General features: G+C 40.1%; 1 protein-coding gene across 1 annotated transcript in view; it reads left to right on the top strand.

Annotated features, from left to right (window-relative positions):
• ngly1 (N-glycanase 1) overlaps positions 1 to 19,001 on the top strand; it is a 36,702-nt gene that overhangs the window by 1,851 nt on the left and 15,850 nt on the right. The window contains exons 2-6 of the mRNA XM_078239387.1: positions 939 to 1,053; positions 5,246 to 5,488; positions 10,157 to 10,316; positions 14,366 to 14,585; positions 16,830 to 16,951. Coding sequence (XP_078095513.1) covers positions 939 to 1,053; positions 5,246 to 5,488; positions 10,157 to 10,316; positions 14,366 to 14,585; positions 16,830 to 16,951 — 860 coding nt within the window. The remainder of the gene's footprint in view (positions 1 to 938; positions 1,054 to 5,245; positions 5,489 to 10,156; positions 10,317 to 14,365; positions 14,586 to 16,829; positions 16,952 to 19,001) is intronic.

Raw genomic sequence — 19,001 nt, 5'->3', positions numbered from 1 at the left:
ATGGCCTACTCCTCTCCTATTTCTTATGTTCTTTGAGTTTAATTTTGTTACTTGCTGATCTTTTAACTTTCTTGGATTCTTCATGAATTTCCCCTCCACTCTTTGTGTTCTGCCTGGTTTTGATCACATTCAATACCTGACATTTGTCATAAGCCTTTTTTAACAGTTTCTTTTGTCATCTGGGTAGCTCTAGCTTTGGATACCCTATCTTCCCCCAGGAGAAGATGCTTGTTAGTATCTGAAATATCACTGCCTTGAAAGTCCTGCTGTTGCTCATTTTCTGTTTCCCTGTTTCCACTCCGCCTGTGTTTAAACCCCCTCTCAAATCACCAAAATTGTCTCTTCCAGTTGGGTGTTATCTTCACAGTCGTGTAAATCAGTATCCTTAATATATTGTTACATAGCAAAATATCCCTTCTTATAAAACAACATATTTTCCAACTTGAAGTGAACAATACCTTAGGAGAGCCAGTTTGTAACTTCCATTCCAGATGTTATACCTGTATAAAACATCAATGAATCACAATTGAACATTCCTTATAGACAAAGTGCAGGACAAAGCAGCAAGGTGTTCCTGCTTCTTCTTCCAACATGGGGATAACTTTACTGAAATAAAGCAAACTGCAAACTACGTCCAATCTAGAGAAACTATCAACAATAGCCTTCTCATTGAGCCTAGACCCTGGCAACTTTCCCACAGGGAGTAGAGAACCTGAGCAGTAACCTTAAAAAGACAAGCTGGGTGAACAAATAAATAAATATTGTAGTCATGTTGCACACCTTGCAACCTACGTAATGCCATGAAACATCAGCTGCTTTATATCAAGAATATGTGCTGTTAATCTTTGGGAAAAGAACACATTTTCAATTGTCAAATGAGAAATATGTCTGTTCTTTCCTCTAGTACTTTGTCATTTCATGCTCTCTGTCTTCAACAGGAATCCAAATGAAGACAAATACAAATCGATTAAGATTGGAAATCATGCCTTTTCAAACCGACTGCTGCCAGTTAAGGGAGCTGTTGAATGTCTCTTTGAAATGGGATTTCAAGAGGTACAGTAATACTTTTTAATTAAAGCTAAGCCAATTTCTAAAGTAATAACTATTAGGGATGCAATAAAATAATTCGATGAGAGTAGATCAAGCTGTTAATGAGATGTGGAATACTTTGCCACATTCTGTACCTATTGTATATCTCAAAAATGCTAGGCATATTCGCAGAAGTTTTCCCAACAACGTGTTTCGATCCCAGCCTCAGATAAGCACCTCGACTGATTAAAATCATAAATATATAAATATTTTCTAAGTGGTAACATCCCTTTTTGATCATTTTAACCAGTTTACTTTTCTGCCATATTCCTTGATTACTTCTCTAGGAAAGCAATTAATTGTCTTTCAAATACATTAAGAGACTTTGTCCTTAACGTATACCACAAAATATACCAGCATGCTTGCAGGGTAAAGTTGCCCTACACTGTGCCAGCAATGTGTTTCCACTTCAATAATCTTTCCTTGAAACTTGTTCAAGTCCATTATCCATTATACGATTAATAAAATATTTGCCAAACATCCTATTTAATTTTTAACTTGTATTTGAAACATTTTACCCAAAGTGAATAATTTGCCTAATCAATTCACTTCATTACTGTCCCCCAGAAATCACAAGTTTAAACTCCTTAACCTTTTGTGATAGTTTCTCTGCAACATATGTCCTTGAACCAAAAGTGGAGCATGCCTTTGAGATTCAATGATGAAATTAGTAATAAGGAGTAATGAGTCAGATTTAGTTGACAGCTCAATGGTATATGAATATTTATTAGACAGCAATCATAATATGATTGAGTTCAACAGTGTTTGAAAAGTAGAAATGTAAACCAGCTACTAAGAATTATGGATTTAGCTAAGGCTGACTTCAGTAGGATGAGTTCGTGAGCTGGCCAAACATATTAATGAACAAAATGAAAGATCAGTGGGAGGTGTTCCAAAGGAATGGGAAGGTGGTGGCATTGTATTGTCACTGGACTGGTAGTCCAGAGACCCAGGGTAATGCTCTGGGGATCTGGGTTCAAATTCCCCCCAAAGCAAATGGTGAAATTTGAACTCGATAAAAATCTGTATTTAAAAGTCTAATGATGACCATGAAACCATTGTCAATTGTCGTAAAAACCCATCTGGTTCACTAATGTCCTTTTTAAGGAAGGAAATCTGCTGTCCTTGCCTGGTCTGGCCTATATGTGACCATTGCTGACCATCCACATGTTGGATGGTCAGCAATGAAGTGGGAAAGGGGTCAGGAGGATGCGCTCAGAGAAGGCATGAAGGAACATGGAAAACAAATTCAAACATGTGGTTTTAGGGTAGAGGAGGACTTAATGCGATGCAGCCTCATGTAATGATTGCTAAAACAATTGTGCGCTAAATATACTCATTATAATGGCGAACTTGTCTAACTAAACTGAACTTGTAGCATTTTTGGGCTCTTTTGAGTCTAGTGAATTTAAAAAATCTTGCTTTCCTTTCCTACCACCAATGTTCACACAGCAGTCAATTTAAAAGGATGCAAGTGATTTTTGCTCTGAACCCACCAGATCTGAGCACTGTATGTATAACCTTTAATTGAAAGTAGCATTAGCTGTTTCTCTGTTACATGTTTAAAGTTTATTCGTGTCACCAGTAAGCTTACATTAACACTGCAATGAAGTTGCTGTGAAAATCCAATAGTTGCCATGCTCCAGCACCTGTTCGGGTACAATGAGGGAGAATTTAGCATGGTCCATGCACCTAACCAACACGCCTTTTGGACTGTGGGAGGAAACTGGAGCAAACCCACACTGACACGGGGGGGGGAATAGAAGAAACATAGAACATAGAAAAACTACAGCACAAAACAGGCCTTTCGGCCCCACAAGTTGTGCCGAACATATCCCTACCTTTTAGGCCTAGCTATAACCCTCCATCCTATTAAGTCCCATGTACTCAACCAGAAGTCTCTTAAAAGACTCTATTGAGTTTGCCTCCACCACCACTGACGGCAGCCGATTCCACTCGCCCACCACCCTCTGTGTGAAAAACATCCCCCTAACATTTCCCCTGTACCTACCCCCCAGCACCTTAAACCTGTGTCCTCTCATAGCAGCCATTTCCACCCTCGGAAAAACCCTCTGAGAGTCCACCCGATCTATGCCTCTCAACATCTTATATACCTCTATTAGGTCTCCTCTCATCCTACGTCTCTCCAAGGAGAAAAGACCGAGCTCCCTCAGCCGATCCTCATAAGGCATGCCACTCAATCCAGGCAACATCCTTGTAAATCTCCTCTGCACCCTTTCAATCTTTTCCACATCCTTCCTGTAATGAGGCAACCAGAACTGAGCACAGTACTCCAAGTGGAGTCTGACGAGGGTCTTTATATAGCTGCATCATTATCCCCGGACTCCTAAACTCAATCCCTCGATTGATAAAGGCCAGCACACCGTACGCCTTCTTAACCACCTCCTCCACTTGCAGGGCCAATTTTAGAGTGCTATGGACCCGGACCCCAAGGTCTTTCTGATCCTCCACAGTACTAAGAGTCTTTCCCTTTATATTGTACTCCTTCATCCCATTTGACCTGCCAAAATGGACCACTACACATTTATCTGGGTTGAAGTCCATCTGCCACTTCTCCGCCCAGTCTTGCATCCTATTTATGTCCCTCTGTAACTTCTGACATCCCTCCAGACTATCAACAACCTCACCAACCTTCATGTCGTCGGCAAACTTACCAACCCATCCCCCCACTTCCTCATCCAGGTCATTTATGAAAATGACAAACAGCAAGGGTCCCAGAACAGATCCCTGGGGCACACCACTGGTGACCGACCTCCATTTAGAAAAAGACCCATCTATACCCACTCTCTGCCTCCTTTGGGCCATCCAGTTCTGGATCCACAGGGCAGCAGCCCCTTGGATCCCATGCCGTCTCATTTTTTCTAGAAGCCTTGCATGGGGGACCTTATCGAACGCCTTGCTAAAATCCATATAAACCACATCTACCGCATTCCCTTCATCAATGTGTTTAGTCACATTTTCGAAGAACTCCAAAAGGCTCGTAAGGCACGATCTGCCTTTGACAAAGCCATGCTGAGTATTCTTGAGCATACTAAACCTCTCTAAATGCTCATAATTCGTGTCCCTCAGGATCTTCTCCATCAGCTTACCAACCACTGAGGTTAGACTCACCGGTCGGTAATTTCCTGGGCTATCCCTATTCCCCTTCTTGAAAATAGGAACCACATCCGCAATCCTCTGGCACCTCTCCCGTCTCCATCGACGACGCAAAGATCAGAGGCTCTGCAATCTCTTCCCTCGCCTCCCACAGTAACCTGGGGTACATCCTATCCGGACCCGGCGACTTATCTATCTTGATGCCATTCAAAGATTCCAGCACAACCTCTTTGTTAAAGTCCACATACTCAATCTTTTCAGTCCACCGCAAGCCCGCAGTACATCCACCCAGGTCCTTCTCCTCTGTGAAAACCGAGGCAAAATACTCATTAAGCACCTCTGCCATTTCTACTGGTTCCGTACAGACTTTCCCGCCTTCACCTTTTATAGGCCCTATTCCTTCACATCTCATCCTTTTACTCTTCACATATTTATAGAACGCCTTAGGGAATGTGCAGACTCTGCACAGACAGTGACCCAAGTCGGGAATTGAACCCGGGTTCCTGGCACTGTGAGGCAGCAGTGCTAACCACTGTGCTACCAAGTGTGGCATATTCCCAATCCAGGATGCATAAAATATGCTGAAAGGGAATTGTGACATACTAACCTACTAGCTTGAATTTGGAAGTGATGCAAATCAGGTAGTTATGACAGTTCACTTGCTATTGTGGCCAGTACAATATAGACTGGCCACAGTTCTGGCAGTAGTATATATTTGTATTCCTTCTGTTGTCTTCTGTTGTGCATTGTTTTCTAAAGTACCATGTGCTTTAATTTGGAATAATTGAATTAATTTGAGTGATAAGGCTTCTGTAGGCAATAAAAATGATTTCAAAATCAGTTAATACTGTTTAGAGATTGGAAAGATTAAAGTCCCATGCAGCAACCCATATTATTTAAAAGGATCATCTTTAAAGGGGTTACATGCAGTGTGGATAAGCAGGCAGATCATGTATACCAGCATCTAGAGTACAGAATCTACATTTTATATTCTTATGAAAAGATATTATAATTAAATCATTTGTTTTTAAATCTGCAGGAGGAAACCCATCTTGTATTTCCTAAAAATGGTCCAGTAGAAAAGCTGCAAACAATTAGAGACCTGATAGCTGCTGAAAGAAATCGAAGAACAACTGCTAATAAATCTGTCCCAGCAGCACAACCATTTTCAGCTTCTGCACAGGCCCAGACAGGAGAGTCTGATGCCTCTTTCCGTGCAATACCATTTTTCAATGAACCTCCTAGGCAGACACCCGCTCAGATATCCAGGCCAGTGGCTACGGTATGATTTTTAAACCAATTATATAATGTGATGGGTAGAACAGAATAATGGTGTAATTTAAAATCAGTCTGAGGATTGCAGGGCATGTCATGACTGGCAAAACTGAATACAAGTCATCTGAACAGTCCATAAAGTTGCCCGTGTGTGCAATTCCAACTTTTGTTAAGGCAGTAGCTGTTGATCTAGAACTCAAAAGTTCATGTATTGCACGGCTGTGGTGCTTGATGACATCGCTTGAAAGAACGTATTTTCTTTGAAACATTGGAGCCATTTCAGTCTCATGGTAAAGTGGAAATGACAGGATTTTGACATGATAAAGTACAGTAAGATCCCTCTTAGTTTGTTTAAGTCAACAAAACAGTGTCAAGCTGCATGTTTTGTGGACAAAATACATTACAAGTCATGTGATAAATGAATCCCAGCTAGTCTTCTGTCTCTTTTCCCTCACCAAAGAAAAGTTGAGACATTTTCAAGAAGACTGTCGTCAGCCTTTAAGCAAAAAATCCATTAATTAGCTAATCTTTAACACGTAGATCTGGAGAACGAAAGCTTTTTTATCCAATTTCATGTGACTGAAATTTGTTATTAGGTTGATGAGGAGTCAAATGTCAGTTACCTTAAAAGCATCAATGTCATACAGAAGCTTTAATATGAAATAAATATACGGACTTTCATGCCAAAACCGCGGAAGCAGCATATGATAGACAGAGATAAGCGATTCCATAAACAACAGATCAAATCAAAGCTCTGCAGTCCTGCCATACACAGTGATGAATAATGGTAGCCAATTAAACAGCTAACCAGAGACGGAGGCTCCAGAAATATCCCCATTCTCAGTGATAGAAGAGCCCAGCAAGTCAGTGCAAACGACAAGGCTGAAGGATTTGCAACCACCTTCACCAGAAGTGCCAAATAGATTATTAATCTCTGTTTCCTCCTGAGGTTCCTGTTGTCTCAGATGCCAGCCTTCAGCCAATTCTATTCACTCTGCTGAAGCCATTGAATGCTGCAGAGGTCTTGGGCCCTGATGATATCCTGAAGATGTTTTCCAGAACTAGCCAAGCTGTTCCAGTACAGCTACAAGGCTGGCATCTACCTGACAAGTGGAAAATTGTCACAATATGTCCTGTTCACAAAAAGGACAAGTAGAACCTACCAGTGAGCACTCCATTGTTTTCTCTGGCAAGTAACTCACCGACTGACTCCCTATAGTATTTCCATTGTCTACCAGGCACAAGTCAGGAGTGTGATGGAATACTCTCCACTTGCCTGAATGAGTGCAGCTTCAACGTCAATCAAGAAACTCAACATCATCCAGAAAGCCTCTTGATTGGCACCCATCCACTTAAGCATCTGCTCCCTCCCATCCCCAGTGTGCAGTTGCAGCAGTGTACACATTCTGCAACATGCACTGCAGCAACTTCAACGTCACCTCATAAATCCATGATCTGTAGTGCATAGTAGGACAAAGGCAGAAGGTGAGCAAGTGATGGAATCAACAACTGCAAGTTGCACACCATTCTCACTTGGAACCAATACAGTTCCTTTATTATTACTGGATTAAAATCTTGGGATGTTCTACCTGACAACACTATGGGGGATACCATGAGCACACAGACTTCAGCAGTTTGATAAGGCAGCTCACCACCTGGTCAAGGGCAATCAGGCAATAGCAATGCCACCACATCGTGTACATTAATAACAATTGTAATTAAATGTGATGCGAAGACCAGCAGGGTGAATCAACCTGAATATTGCTTGAGATCATAGAATGCCTGCAGTACAGAAGGAGGTCCATCAAGCCTGTACCGACCACAATCCCACCCAGGCCCTATCCCCGTAACCCCACACATTTACCCTGCTAATCCCCCTGATAGGATCAATTTAGCATGGCCAATCAACCTAACCCACATGTCTTTGGACTGTGGGAGGAAACCAGAAGAAACCCACGCAGACATGGGGAGAACCTGCAAACTCCACACAGACTGAGCCAAGGCCAGGATTGAACTTGGGACCCTGGTGCTGTGAGGCAGCAGTGCTAATCACTGTACCACCGTGCTGCCCACAGTGTGGACTTGGTGCTGTTAAATGCTGTTCACCCCCTTGCCAAATCTGCACTCGTGTCACAGTAAATCCTGATTAAATAATATCACAGTGCTCCCTTGCCCACTGAAGACCTAGCTCCTTCTCTTTGTACCAAAGGAACCATACCACAATGGCTCGCAGGAAGTCACCTGGGTGAGGTTTCGGTCAATGGGCACTGTGGGCTCTGTTTAGCTCTGGGGGCATGTTCAATTGTTTGAATGTATTAGTGTTCTTACGATGTGGCCATAACAACGAACTTTCCAATGGCATATGACATAACGGATGCCACAGTGGTTAGCATTGTGGCCTCTCAGCGCCAGGGATCCGGGTTCGATTCCTGGCTTGGGTCACTCTCTGTATGGAGTCTGCACGTTCTCCCATGTCTGCGTGGGTTTCCTCCAGGTGTTCTGGTTGCCTCTCACAGTCCGAAAGATGTGCTGGTTAGGTGCATTGGCCAGGCTAAATTCTCCCTTGGTGTACCCGAACAGGCGCCAGAGTGTGGCGACTAGATGAATCTCACGGTAACTTCATTGCAGTCTTAATGTAAGCCTACTTGTGACTCTAATAAATAAACTTAACATAGTTCATATGTCGGGGTCACACCCACTATCGAGGTTGTTTAGTCAATGAATGTTATGTAAATCAGAATACCTTCTGCTTGCCTCGTTTATAATGGCAAACCTAGGATTTGATTTACGGTCTTATTTAGTTAAAGGTTTATTACCACACCGTTTTGTTTTTGTTCTAGTGGTTTGGGAGTATGGTGATTGTTTTAGGGATGGCAACTACTTCTAAACCCTTATTGGAAGGGATTTTGTCACTGTCTCAAACTCGTTGAGGTTTTATTTCAAGATGGTTTGATCTCATGCTATCCTGTGGACCCTCTCCTAACCGCAACAAAGAAATGACTGGGAAGCAGAACTTGGGCTTGATCTCGCGGACGATTGGTGTGAGGAGGCTGTCCTTGGGGTCACCTCCACATCCTCTTGTGCTCGGTTAAGCTTAATTCAATTTAAAGTCTGCACAAAAGTCACTTCCCCAAGGCCAGAATTAACAAGTTTTTCTCCATCACGAGCAACAAATGTGACAGATGTTCATCTTCCATGCAGACCATACCTACGTGTTTTGGCCATGTTCGAAATTGGCTGGTTTTTGGTCATCCTTCTTTGATTCTCTCTCCCAACTTCCAGATTCTGACTTGCAGCCCCCCCCCCCCCCCAAACTACCCACTGCTTCATCCTGGTTAGAAGACTTGATTTTTCTTCTTTATTTGGAGAAGATTAAATATATCATAATAGCATCTACTGAGAAATTTTATCACAGATGGCAGTGGTTTGTCTCTAACTTTAAACAGTTAATTGCTGTTAATTTAAATTGTGTTTTTTTTTGTTTTGTGCAGCTTTTGTTTGTTTACTGGGGAGCTGCATTGTTGTACTCTGTCTGCTCCTTATCTCTTTGAAAACCAAGAAAAATTAAACTTACAGAATGGGCAAATAATTGGCAAATTAAGTCAGCACAGATACATTTTTGTAGGAAGAATAGGCAGGTCACACTTAGAAGATGCAAGTCTAAATGGAAATAGAAGAACAAATAGTACAAATACATCAATCAATAGAAGTTATACCTCCAGTTAGCAGAGCCATTAAGTAAATCAAGCATTAGGTTTCATTTGAGGAGTTAGAATTGAAAAGTAGTGAAGTTATGATAAGCCTCCAGACCACACTCTGAGTACTGTGTGCACTTCTGGTTGCCATATTATGAAAAGTTTTTAGAGGCATTGGAGAGGATGCAGAGAAAATTTACAAGGATGATACCAGGAATATGTAGTTAAACATTTCAAGAAAGGATTGACAACCTGGCTCCCCCCTCTTGAAAAAAGGAAGGCTGGGGAGGGGTGAGCTAATTGAGCTGTTTAAAATTATGAAAAGTTTTTATTGAAATGGATACTGAGGGACCGTTTCCTCCTGTTTATGATTAGAGGCTATCAACGCAAGATAGTCACCAAGAAATCCAAAAGAAATGTTTTCATCCAAAGTGATAAAAATGTAGAACTTGCTACTACAGCGAGTGGTTGAAGTGAATAATGTAAATACATTTAATGGGACGTTTGACAAGCATTTGAGGGAGAATGGAGTAGCTGATTACTATGGTAGGTTTAAGTCAAGAGAAGATGGGGGGAGGCTGGACTAGTGCATAACCGCTGGCATGGATTGATGGACAAATGGTCTGTTTCTGTGCCATTTATCCAATGTAATCTACGTAGTTCCCTATTTGTCAGAAAATATGCTGGGATTTTGAATGGGATGACAAACGTAAGACTTATCTCAACTAACACCTGTTTGCAGTTTCACTAAGCATTATTTTAAACAAGTTAGTTTTGTAACTTATTGGACAGGAATGAGTTTAATACATGCAATCCACCTCTTTCAGTAGTCCTGTGACTTGTAAAAGTTGGTTCTTTATACAATAAAGTCATTTTTAAAAAATTATTTTGATATCTTCCATGTTTCATGGCATTTTGAGTTTAAAGTATTAGTCTGCCGCATCATTGAATGTTGTCAAATTTTTCTTTTACCCCTAAAGAATTCTCGGAGTTTCTTGGTAACTTTAGAAACGCACTTTCAGGATGTCTTGATGTATGAGGATACTACACTACAGCGAAAAGCCCTGGCCTGTATTCCTACCCAAGAACTGAATAAAAGAGCAAATGAAAAGCTGTTGCGTGCCATAAAACTGGATTCCGGTATGTTCTTTAGAAACAAATTCGAGTGAATGTTTCTTCCTTTTTGTTGTAGAAGGATTTCTGCCTTACATGCAACTTTCTTTGGGCTGCAAGGATGTGTTTAAAAACCAGTTTCTGCAAATGCAGTTCTATATCTACTACTGGAAAGAATGTATGAAAGTGACTATTAGGATGCCTATAGATACCTATAGCTTTCAATAAAGAGATTTGAACTTCCAGTTGATAACTGAAAGAATGACATGAAAGAAGTTATCATTTCAAAACTTTTATTGTTACAAATGACTAAAAGTGCTCTTGATTAAACATTTTCTTAAGTGTAAAGTGCCAGCTGGTGCTTCATGCTAATTACAAAATTGAGGCTATGCACTTAGAAGTTTTGGACATAAGGTTGTGTGTTACCACTCCAGTCTGCAGTGCATTGACAGTTCAACATACTATACCAATATGACAACATCTGATGCTTATAATATGTGTTAGCCACTAAGTTTTAGCTGTCTTTCTTGTGATCCAAATATAAATGGTTTCTTCCTACTCAAGGTCATTTATTACAAAGTGTATATATTTTTTACATTAGGTGTATTGTATGATTGGAATTAAGGTATTTGGTTGTTCAGTCCATTTTGTATCCTGTTACTAATCGTTTCTCTGTTAAACTTTTTACAAAACTGGTTATATTCAAGGGAAGTTGTTTCTCTGTTTGTAAAAATAAATTTGCTTATATTCATCAGTGTATCATTTTGCAACCCAGAATATTGAAACTTATTTACTGGAAACCAAATGTGTATTTTCAAATCTAGAAGAGACAGATTAATGCTTTGCTTATATTAGATTAATATTTCGGTTGCAGGCCCTTTATCTGAGCTGTAAATTGAAGAGGTGAAAACTGATAGATGTGGAAAATCATAGAACCATGATACAACACAGGAGGAGTTGGCTAAGTGCACATATTGATTATTTGAAAAAACTATCCAATTGGTATCTTACTCCATAGTCCTGCATATTTATCCACTTCCATTTCAAAAGTTGCAACTAAATCTGCTTCCACCATATTTTTGGGGAGTGCATTTCAGATTAAAATAAGGGAAGAAATGTTTTCTTAATTTTGCCTCTGGTTCTTTTACCAATGACTTTAAATCTGTGCCATCAGGTATTTTGAACCTCTGTCACTGGAAATGGTTTCTCTTTACTTGATTAAAACCTTTCAATAATTTAAAAACCTTTAATAAGTCACTCCCATAGTAATTTATGCTCTACGTAGAGAAACCTCAATTTCTCTAATCTCTCCATGTAACTGTCCCTCATCCCTGGTACCATTCGGGAGGTCTTTTCTTCACCCTCCCTAAGGCCTTGATGCCCAGAATTAGATAAGTTACTCCAGCTGGGTCCTAACCAATGTTTTAAGGTTTGGCATAACTTCTATGTTTTCGTAATCTATCCTGCTTTGTTAAAGCCAAGGGACCCATATGCTTTGTTTTAACAGCCTTCTCACCATATCCTCCATCTTCAAAGATTAGTGTTAGTACTCTCAGGTCTTTCTGTTCCTGCATCAATTTTAGAATTATTTAATTGTAATTATTTTTGCCCCTTCTTCATTCTTCCTACCAAAATGCATCCTTTTACACTTGTGTCTGCATTCTTCATTTAACATGTGTTACATGGCCTTTTTTTTAACTCATGCCAGCAATTACTTGATGCTGTGAAAGATCAACATTTATTGTCCATCTCTAATTATCCTTGAGAAGGTAGTTGCTGACCACCATCTTGAATATGATTGCATGGCCTGCTGGCCATTTCTTCGATCTGTTTCTACCCTTTGCACCATTCTGACTGTGTCTTGCTGGAGTCTGTTATTATCGTCCTCACTAATTACTATATTTCAAAGCATCATGCCATCTACAACCTTTTAAATAATACCCTATTTACACAAATTCAGATAATAATGGTTGAATATCGAACCCTAGCAGACATCGCTATACTTTCACTGTTCACCACTACTCTTTGCTTTTGGTCTTAGGCAATTTCACATGCAAGCTCCTACTGCCTCTTTGTCACCTGGGCTTCAATTTTGATAGCCAATCTATTCTGTTCTATTTTATTAAAAATCTTGAGTCAGTCGGTACAGCATTAACTGCACTACCTTCAACCTCTGTGACTTTATTAAGGAACTCAATCAAATACTTTGCATTTAACAAATCTGAGATGGCTATAATTTATTAACCCATATTTTTCCAAGTGACGCTTAATTTTGTTGTCTGCTGATTGGCTCAAAGTTTATGCACCACTGATGTTCAGCTAACTAGCCAGTCATTCCCAAGTTTGTCCCCCTCCCCATTTTTGAATGGGTGTAACATTCGTAATCCTAAACTTCTCCTTGCACATCACATCTATGTAAGGTAACATCTCAATAAGGCAACTAAAAGACAGTAAAATAATAAAAGGTTGTAAAAATATCTAACTATGGTGCTTTCTGTGTGCATGAATGGTGTAATGAAGCTTTCAGGAGTCTAGAACTTTTGGGCAGCAGTCGCAAAGGTGGTAAAGCTCATTTTGCCACCATAACTGGTGTCAGTCAGTGCATACCTATGCTGGCTATAGTTATGAAGAAATATGGATTTTTGCCAATTCTACCTCTGGCTAGTAAGCCAATGCACAAGATAACACATTTCTGATGAACTGTCATCAACCATCAAGGATGCTGCCTGACCTGCTCAGTAGCATTTTCTGCTTTTATTTCTTCCACCACTGTCTCTCTAGGCAAGATATTTGACACTGAGTATTATCTTGCTTTGTCTCCAATTAATAGTGATATTTCATAGTTGTTCATATTTGCAAGTCAGTAACAGCTGTCTTGGAGCTGTTTCAGTAGCAAGAGACATTTTATACTGTACAGTTCGTTAGCCTGATTCTGAACAGTCTACTGGGGGGGACTAGTGAACTGCCTTTTTTCTGATTTCTACGTTTGGACCCATGTGGCTTGGATGTCCATCCCAGGAATTTCTGCTCTAGCCTAGCTTTCAGATTCATAGGAGGATACAAGCCTTCCCACATCGAAATGTCAACCCGAGGGAAGGAATTCTATGTTGGGTATTGTTGCTGGTTTCAGCTTGTTAAAACCTTCGCTTCTGCATCAAAAATCAGATTAATATGAATAAGATGCTTGTTGGGAACATTTGCTGATAACTGGTATTGGACATGTATATAGTTGTTTTGGAGAAGCTCACTGAGAGCCCCGTGGATTTCTTATATCGCACCCACCTTGAAATCAATGTCTGATTTTTGTCCAGGCGATTTCCATGCAGCCATAACATCTGGCTTTGATACTAGTCCTTTATAAAAATAACCTACAATTTCTTAAATGTTATCTTAATAATTGCTCACAAATGGTGTGTGTGTGTGTCTAAATTCTAGGAAATATTGGCATAAATAACATTCCATTATTTACACTCTCATAATTTCCTGCAACTTCTCATCTCTAAATGAAGCAGACTAAAGTTTAAATTCTGTATTGGAACTCTGTACCACGAAGGCTGTGGAGGCAAAGTCACTGAATGTATTCTCGAAAGAGATAAATAATCTTTTAGATTTTAATGGCATCAAGATCGAGGATCAGCCGTGATCATATTGTATGGTGGAGCAGGTTTGACGGTCCAAATGGCCTACTCCTTCTAGTTTCTATGTTTCTATTCTAGTTCAGCCTGCAATTGTAGTCAGTGATGACTACTACTTGTACGGTAGCCACTTAGGCTGAAAAATAATGGCACACACGACCCAATACTGACATGATTTACAACACTTGTAAGACTCTTAGCCTGAGAGAAAAAGAAGGGCACCATTTAAAGCTATGTGGAGTCTCAAGCTTTCAAACTCAAAAGTGTTGTTAGATTTTCTTTGATTCTCTGTTTTTGTTTTCTAGAGTCCTGTGAGTGACAGAAGGCAGAGGTCACATCATTCTATGTATTACCCAAGTGGCTATCAACTTGATATTCTTGTGTTCTTGATTATCATGGATAATCTAGAGGTGCTATATAAATGCATGTTCTTTCTTTTAGGAGCCACAGTAAACCTGGAAGACTTTTTGTTGTTGGAACTTCTTCAGTGGTTTAAACAAGATTTTTTTCAATGGGTAGATTCTCTTCCCTGTAACAACTGTGGAGAAGCAACACGGCCATCAGGTTCACTTCCACCATCCAGTGAAGATCAAAGATGGGGTGCTCAAAGAGTTGAAAATCATCTTTGCAATAAATGTAATACCAGCAATCGATTTCCCAGGTATACACCACCATAAAATAGGATGTGCCAAATAGTATGATTGCATGGAAATATATCCTATACAATTCACTTTCTGCCTTACCTATTGTAATCTTTAGTTGTTTAATAAGTCAATGTGTACACTTAAATATACTTTTGGATAGTGCTTTCTAAAACTCATTTCCAACCATTCAAGTCCTCAGCTAAAGAGTGTAACGCTTAATAATTCTTAAACATAAATACTTGCAGCCAGACAAATTTATCTCCATTTCCATTTTTAAAAAAGTATTTCCATTGAGCAAATGAATGGATTGTTTTCACAGTAAAAGTGGCTTGCTACCCTTCCCCAGCCAATGCTATAATTTCCTTAATTATTGAACTGGATATAAATTAGTCCCAGAAACCAAACAAAGAGAATGTTTTCTGAGACATTGTGCACTGCTTTAGTAAATTTGTGATTACTTCAAAGACAATCTGTGTTCCAATCACCAGCAGTTTCATAATTCAAAAGTGAAATAGTGCAGATGCTGGAAATCTGAAATATTAACAGAAATACTCTGGCAGCTAACAGCTTTCTTTTAATGCGTCATGTGATCCAATCTTGTTGGGTTAAAGGCCATCACTAAGAATATATTCCTATCTTGAATAGTGTAGTTACATTTGCTGCTTCCCACCCAAGGGAAGCATTCTAGGATCCAAAGGCAATTCTGGATGATCCAGTCTAATGCATCCGCTAACTCAGAAGCCACCTCTTAACTCTAGGATATCGACCATTAGCCTACAGGGATTTGTCGGCTTTTAATCCCATGAATTTCTTCAAAATATACTCTTTACTAATGCTTATTTTAAGTTTCTCACTCTCCATTAGATGTTTAGTTCCCACTATTTCTGGCTATGTTCTTTATGTCTTCAATGGATATAAAATATTTGTTTAATGTCTCTGCCATTTCCTGATTTTTTTTCCCCATTATCGTTTTCTCCTGTCTGCCTCTAGGAACTCACATTTTCGCTGATCTTTTCCTTTTTATATAATTGTAAAAGCACTTACATTTTTTATATTTATTGATGGTTTGCTCTCATTTTGCTTTCTGCCATCATTTTCTTGATCATCCATACTGATATTTTTAAATTGTCCCACATCTCGGGTTTATTTTTCTTTTTGGCTACATTGTAAGCTTTTAATCCATACTATTAACTTCCTTAGTTATTCATGGCTTCTATTTTTTCCAGTGGAATTTTCATGCACTAAGAATGCATGTTTGTTAAGCATTATTAGAATCATAGAAATGCTACAGTGCAGAACGAGGCCATTCAGCCCATCGAGCCTACACTGACAACAATCCCACCTAGGCCCTATCCCCGTAACCCCACATATTTACCCTGCTAATCCCCCTGACAGTAAGAGTTTTAACAACACCAGGTTAAAGTCCAACAGGTTTATTTGGTAGCAAATACCATGAGCTTTCGGAGCGCTGCTCCTTCGTCAGATGGAGTGGAAATGCACTTTAGCATGGCCAATCCACCTAATCTATACATCTTTGGATTCGGAGGGAACCGGAGCACCTGGAGGGAACCCACACAAACACGGGGAGAACGTGCGAACTCCACACAGTCACCCAAGACCAGAATTGAACTTGGGTCCCTGGTGCTGTGAGGCAGCAGTGCTAACCGCTGTGCCAACATGTCGCCCAGAATTAATTTACTTAAATGCTTAAATACCATTAAACCTTTTGATCTCGTTCCTTATCTAGGTTGGCCAACGTACCTGTATAATTGGCTTTTTAAAAATCAAGATCCTAGTTTTGGACTTAACCTCACGGAACCTTTTGTATTTCCACGTAAAAGCAGAAAGTTGAAATAGTTCTAACCATGGAGTGTCACAGGGATCCGTGTTGATGCTCAACTATTTACAGTCAACATCAATGACATGGATGAAGAGGCTGAATGTATGGTAGCTAGGTCCTATATTCCTATGGCCTAACAGAAATTGTAACTGAATTGAATGCGTGGGCAATCTTTGGCACCCTGGTCAAGATCTACCACTCGTGTTTTAAGCAAACTCATTAATGTATTCAGCTTTAAGATTACTCTGTTCCAATTTTTCTTATTTTGTCACAGTAACTGCATGGAAAGTTAACTAATATCAACTAGCATTCATTTTACTGTAATCTACCTTTGTGTATTAAAATACATTTTCTGAAGAGGCTTCTGGATTATGTTTCACAGTTTATTAAATTTGACATCTTTGTGCTCTGAAATATGTAGGTATAATCATGCTGAGAAGTTACTGGAAACCAGGAGGGGACGTTGTGGAGAGTGGGCCAACTGTTTCGCACTTTGCTGCAGAGCTATGGGGTTTGAAGCAAGATATGTCTGGTGTACAACAGGTAAAATACTGTGCCTCTACAAAGGGACATTTGAATAGAGCAACAGTGCTGTTTATTTTTCATAATCACAGACATTTACACTGATTTCAGGACCTATTATTAGTAAATGAGCAGCATTTTTCCAATATTCAGACAATTCACTGATGGTAGGACAACACTAGTATTATATTAGTGTTTCACTTTTCTCCATAACATCATACCAGTTCAAACTATTCAATATTTTGATCTATACACATCTTGCTGAAAATAATACACATTTATTAGTTAAAATAAAGTAAAACGTAAAATATTTGTTTTAATTTTAAAAGTAGAATATAAATTGATACAGAAAGTTAATAATTGTTACAATTACACCAACCTCAAAATTAATTTTTAACCTCCCTAAAAATAAACTTTACCATTTTGCTAGATTTGCCTGCAGACTGCACCAAATATATGCAAGTTCTTAGTCAATTGGCCGCCTTTTCATAATGTGTAATTGTTAGATTTTCATGTATATTATAAACTTGCTATTGTATTTAGAGTCATTGGCTCATAGTCATAGAGACACACAGCATGGAAACAGGCCCTTGAGCCCAACTCCTCCATGCCAACCAGGTTTCCGAAACTGAACTAGTCCATTTGCCTGTGTTTGACCCATTTCCCTCTGAACCTTTTGTATCCATGTACCTGTCTAAATGTCTTTTAAATGTTGTAATTATACCCACCTCTGGCAGCTCATTCCATATACGCGCCACCCTCTATGGAAAAAGTTGCCCCTCGGGTCCCTTTTAAATCTTTACCCCCCCCCCCCCCTCACTTTAAACTTCTAAGAAGTTATTATCCCCCACTCAATCTTTAGCATCAAGCCAGGGGATCAACCCTGGTTCAATGGAGAGTGCAGGAGGGCATGTCTAAAAATGACATGTCAACCTGGTGAAGCTACCAAACAGGACTACTTGCATGCCAGACAGCATAAATAGCAAGTGATAGACAGAGCTAAGTGCTCCCGCAATCAATGGATCAGATCTAAGCTCTGCAGTCCTACAACATCCAGCCGAGAATGGTGGTGGACAATTAAACAACTCACTGGAGGAGGAGGCTTCACAAATCTCCCCGTCCTCAATGATGGAGGAGCCCAGCATATTAGTGCAAAAAATAAAGCTGAAATATTCGCAGCAATCTGCAGCCAGAAGTGCTGAATGGATGATCCATCTCAGCCTCCTCCAGTGGTCCCCAGCATCTGAGATGCCAGTCTCCAGCCAATTCAATTCACTCCCCGTGATATCAAGAAACGGCTGGAGACACTGGATTTTGCAAAGGCAATGGGCCCTGATAACATTCCTGCAAAAGTACTGAAGACTTGTGCTCCAGAACTTGCCATTCCCCTAGCCAAGCTCTTCCAGCACAGTTGCAACACTGGCATCTACCCGACAATGTGGAAAATTGCCCAGATACGTCTGGGACAAATCCAACCCGGCCAATTACCACCCAATCAGTCTACTCTCAATCATCAGTAAAATGATGGAAGGGGTCATCAACAGTGCTATCAAGCAGCACCTGCTCAGCAATAACTTGCTCAGTGACGCCCAGTTTGGGTTTCACCAGGGTCACTCAGCTCCTCATTACAGCCTTGGTTCAAACATGGGCAAAAGAGCTGAATTCCAGAAGTGAGGTGAGAGTGACAGCCCTTGACATCAAGGCCACATTCGAGCAAGTATGGCATCAAAACTGGAATCAATGGGTATCAGGGGGCAAACACTCCGCTGATTGGAGTCATACCTAGTATATAGGAAGATGGTTGTGGAGGGTCAGTCATCTCAGCTTCAGGACATCTTTGCAGGAGTTCCTCAGGGTAGTGTCCTAGGCCCAACCATCTTCAGCTGCTTCATCAATGATCTTCCCTCTGTCATAAGGTCAGAAGTGGGGATGTTTGCTGATGATTACATAATGTTCAGCACCATTCACAACTCCTCAGATACTAAAACAGTCCACGTCCAAATGCACCAAGATCTGGACAATATCCAGATAAGTGGCAAGTACCATTCATGCCACACAAATGTCAGGCAAT

This window comes from Mustelus asterias, chromosome 2 (assembly GCF_964213995.1).
Source record: "Mustelus asterias chromosome 2, sMusAst1.hap1.1, whole genome shotgun sequence".
In the NCBI taxonomy this organism is placed as follows: domain Eukaryota; kingdom Metazoa; phylum Chordata; class Chondrichthyes; order Carcharhiniformes; family Triakidae; genus Mustelus; species Mustelus asterias.
This window is presented reverse-complemented; position numbering and strand designations above follow the sequence as displayed.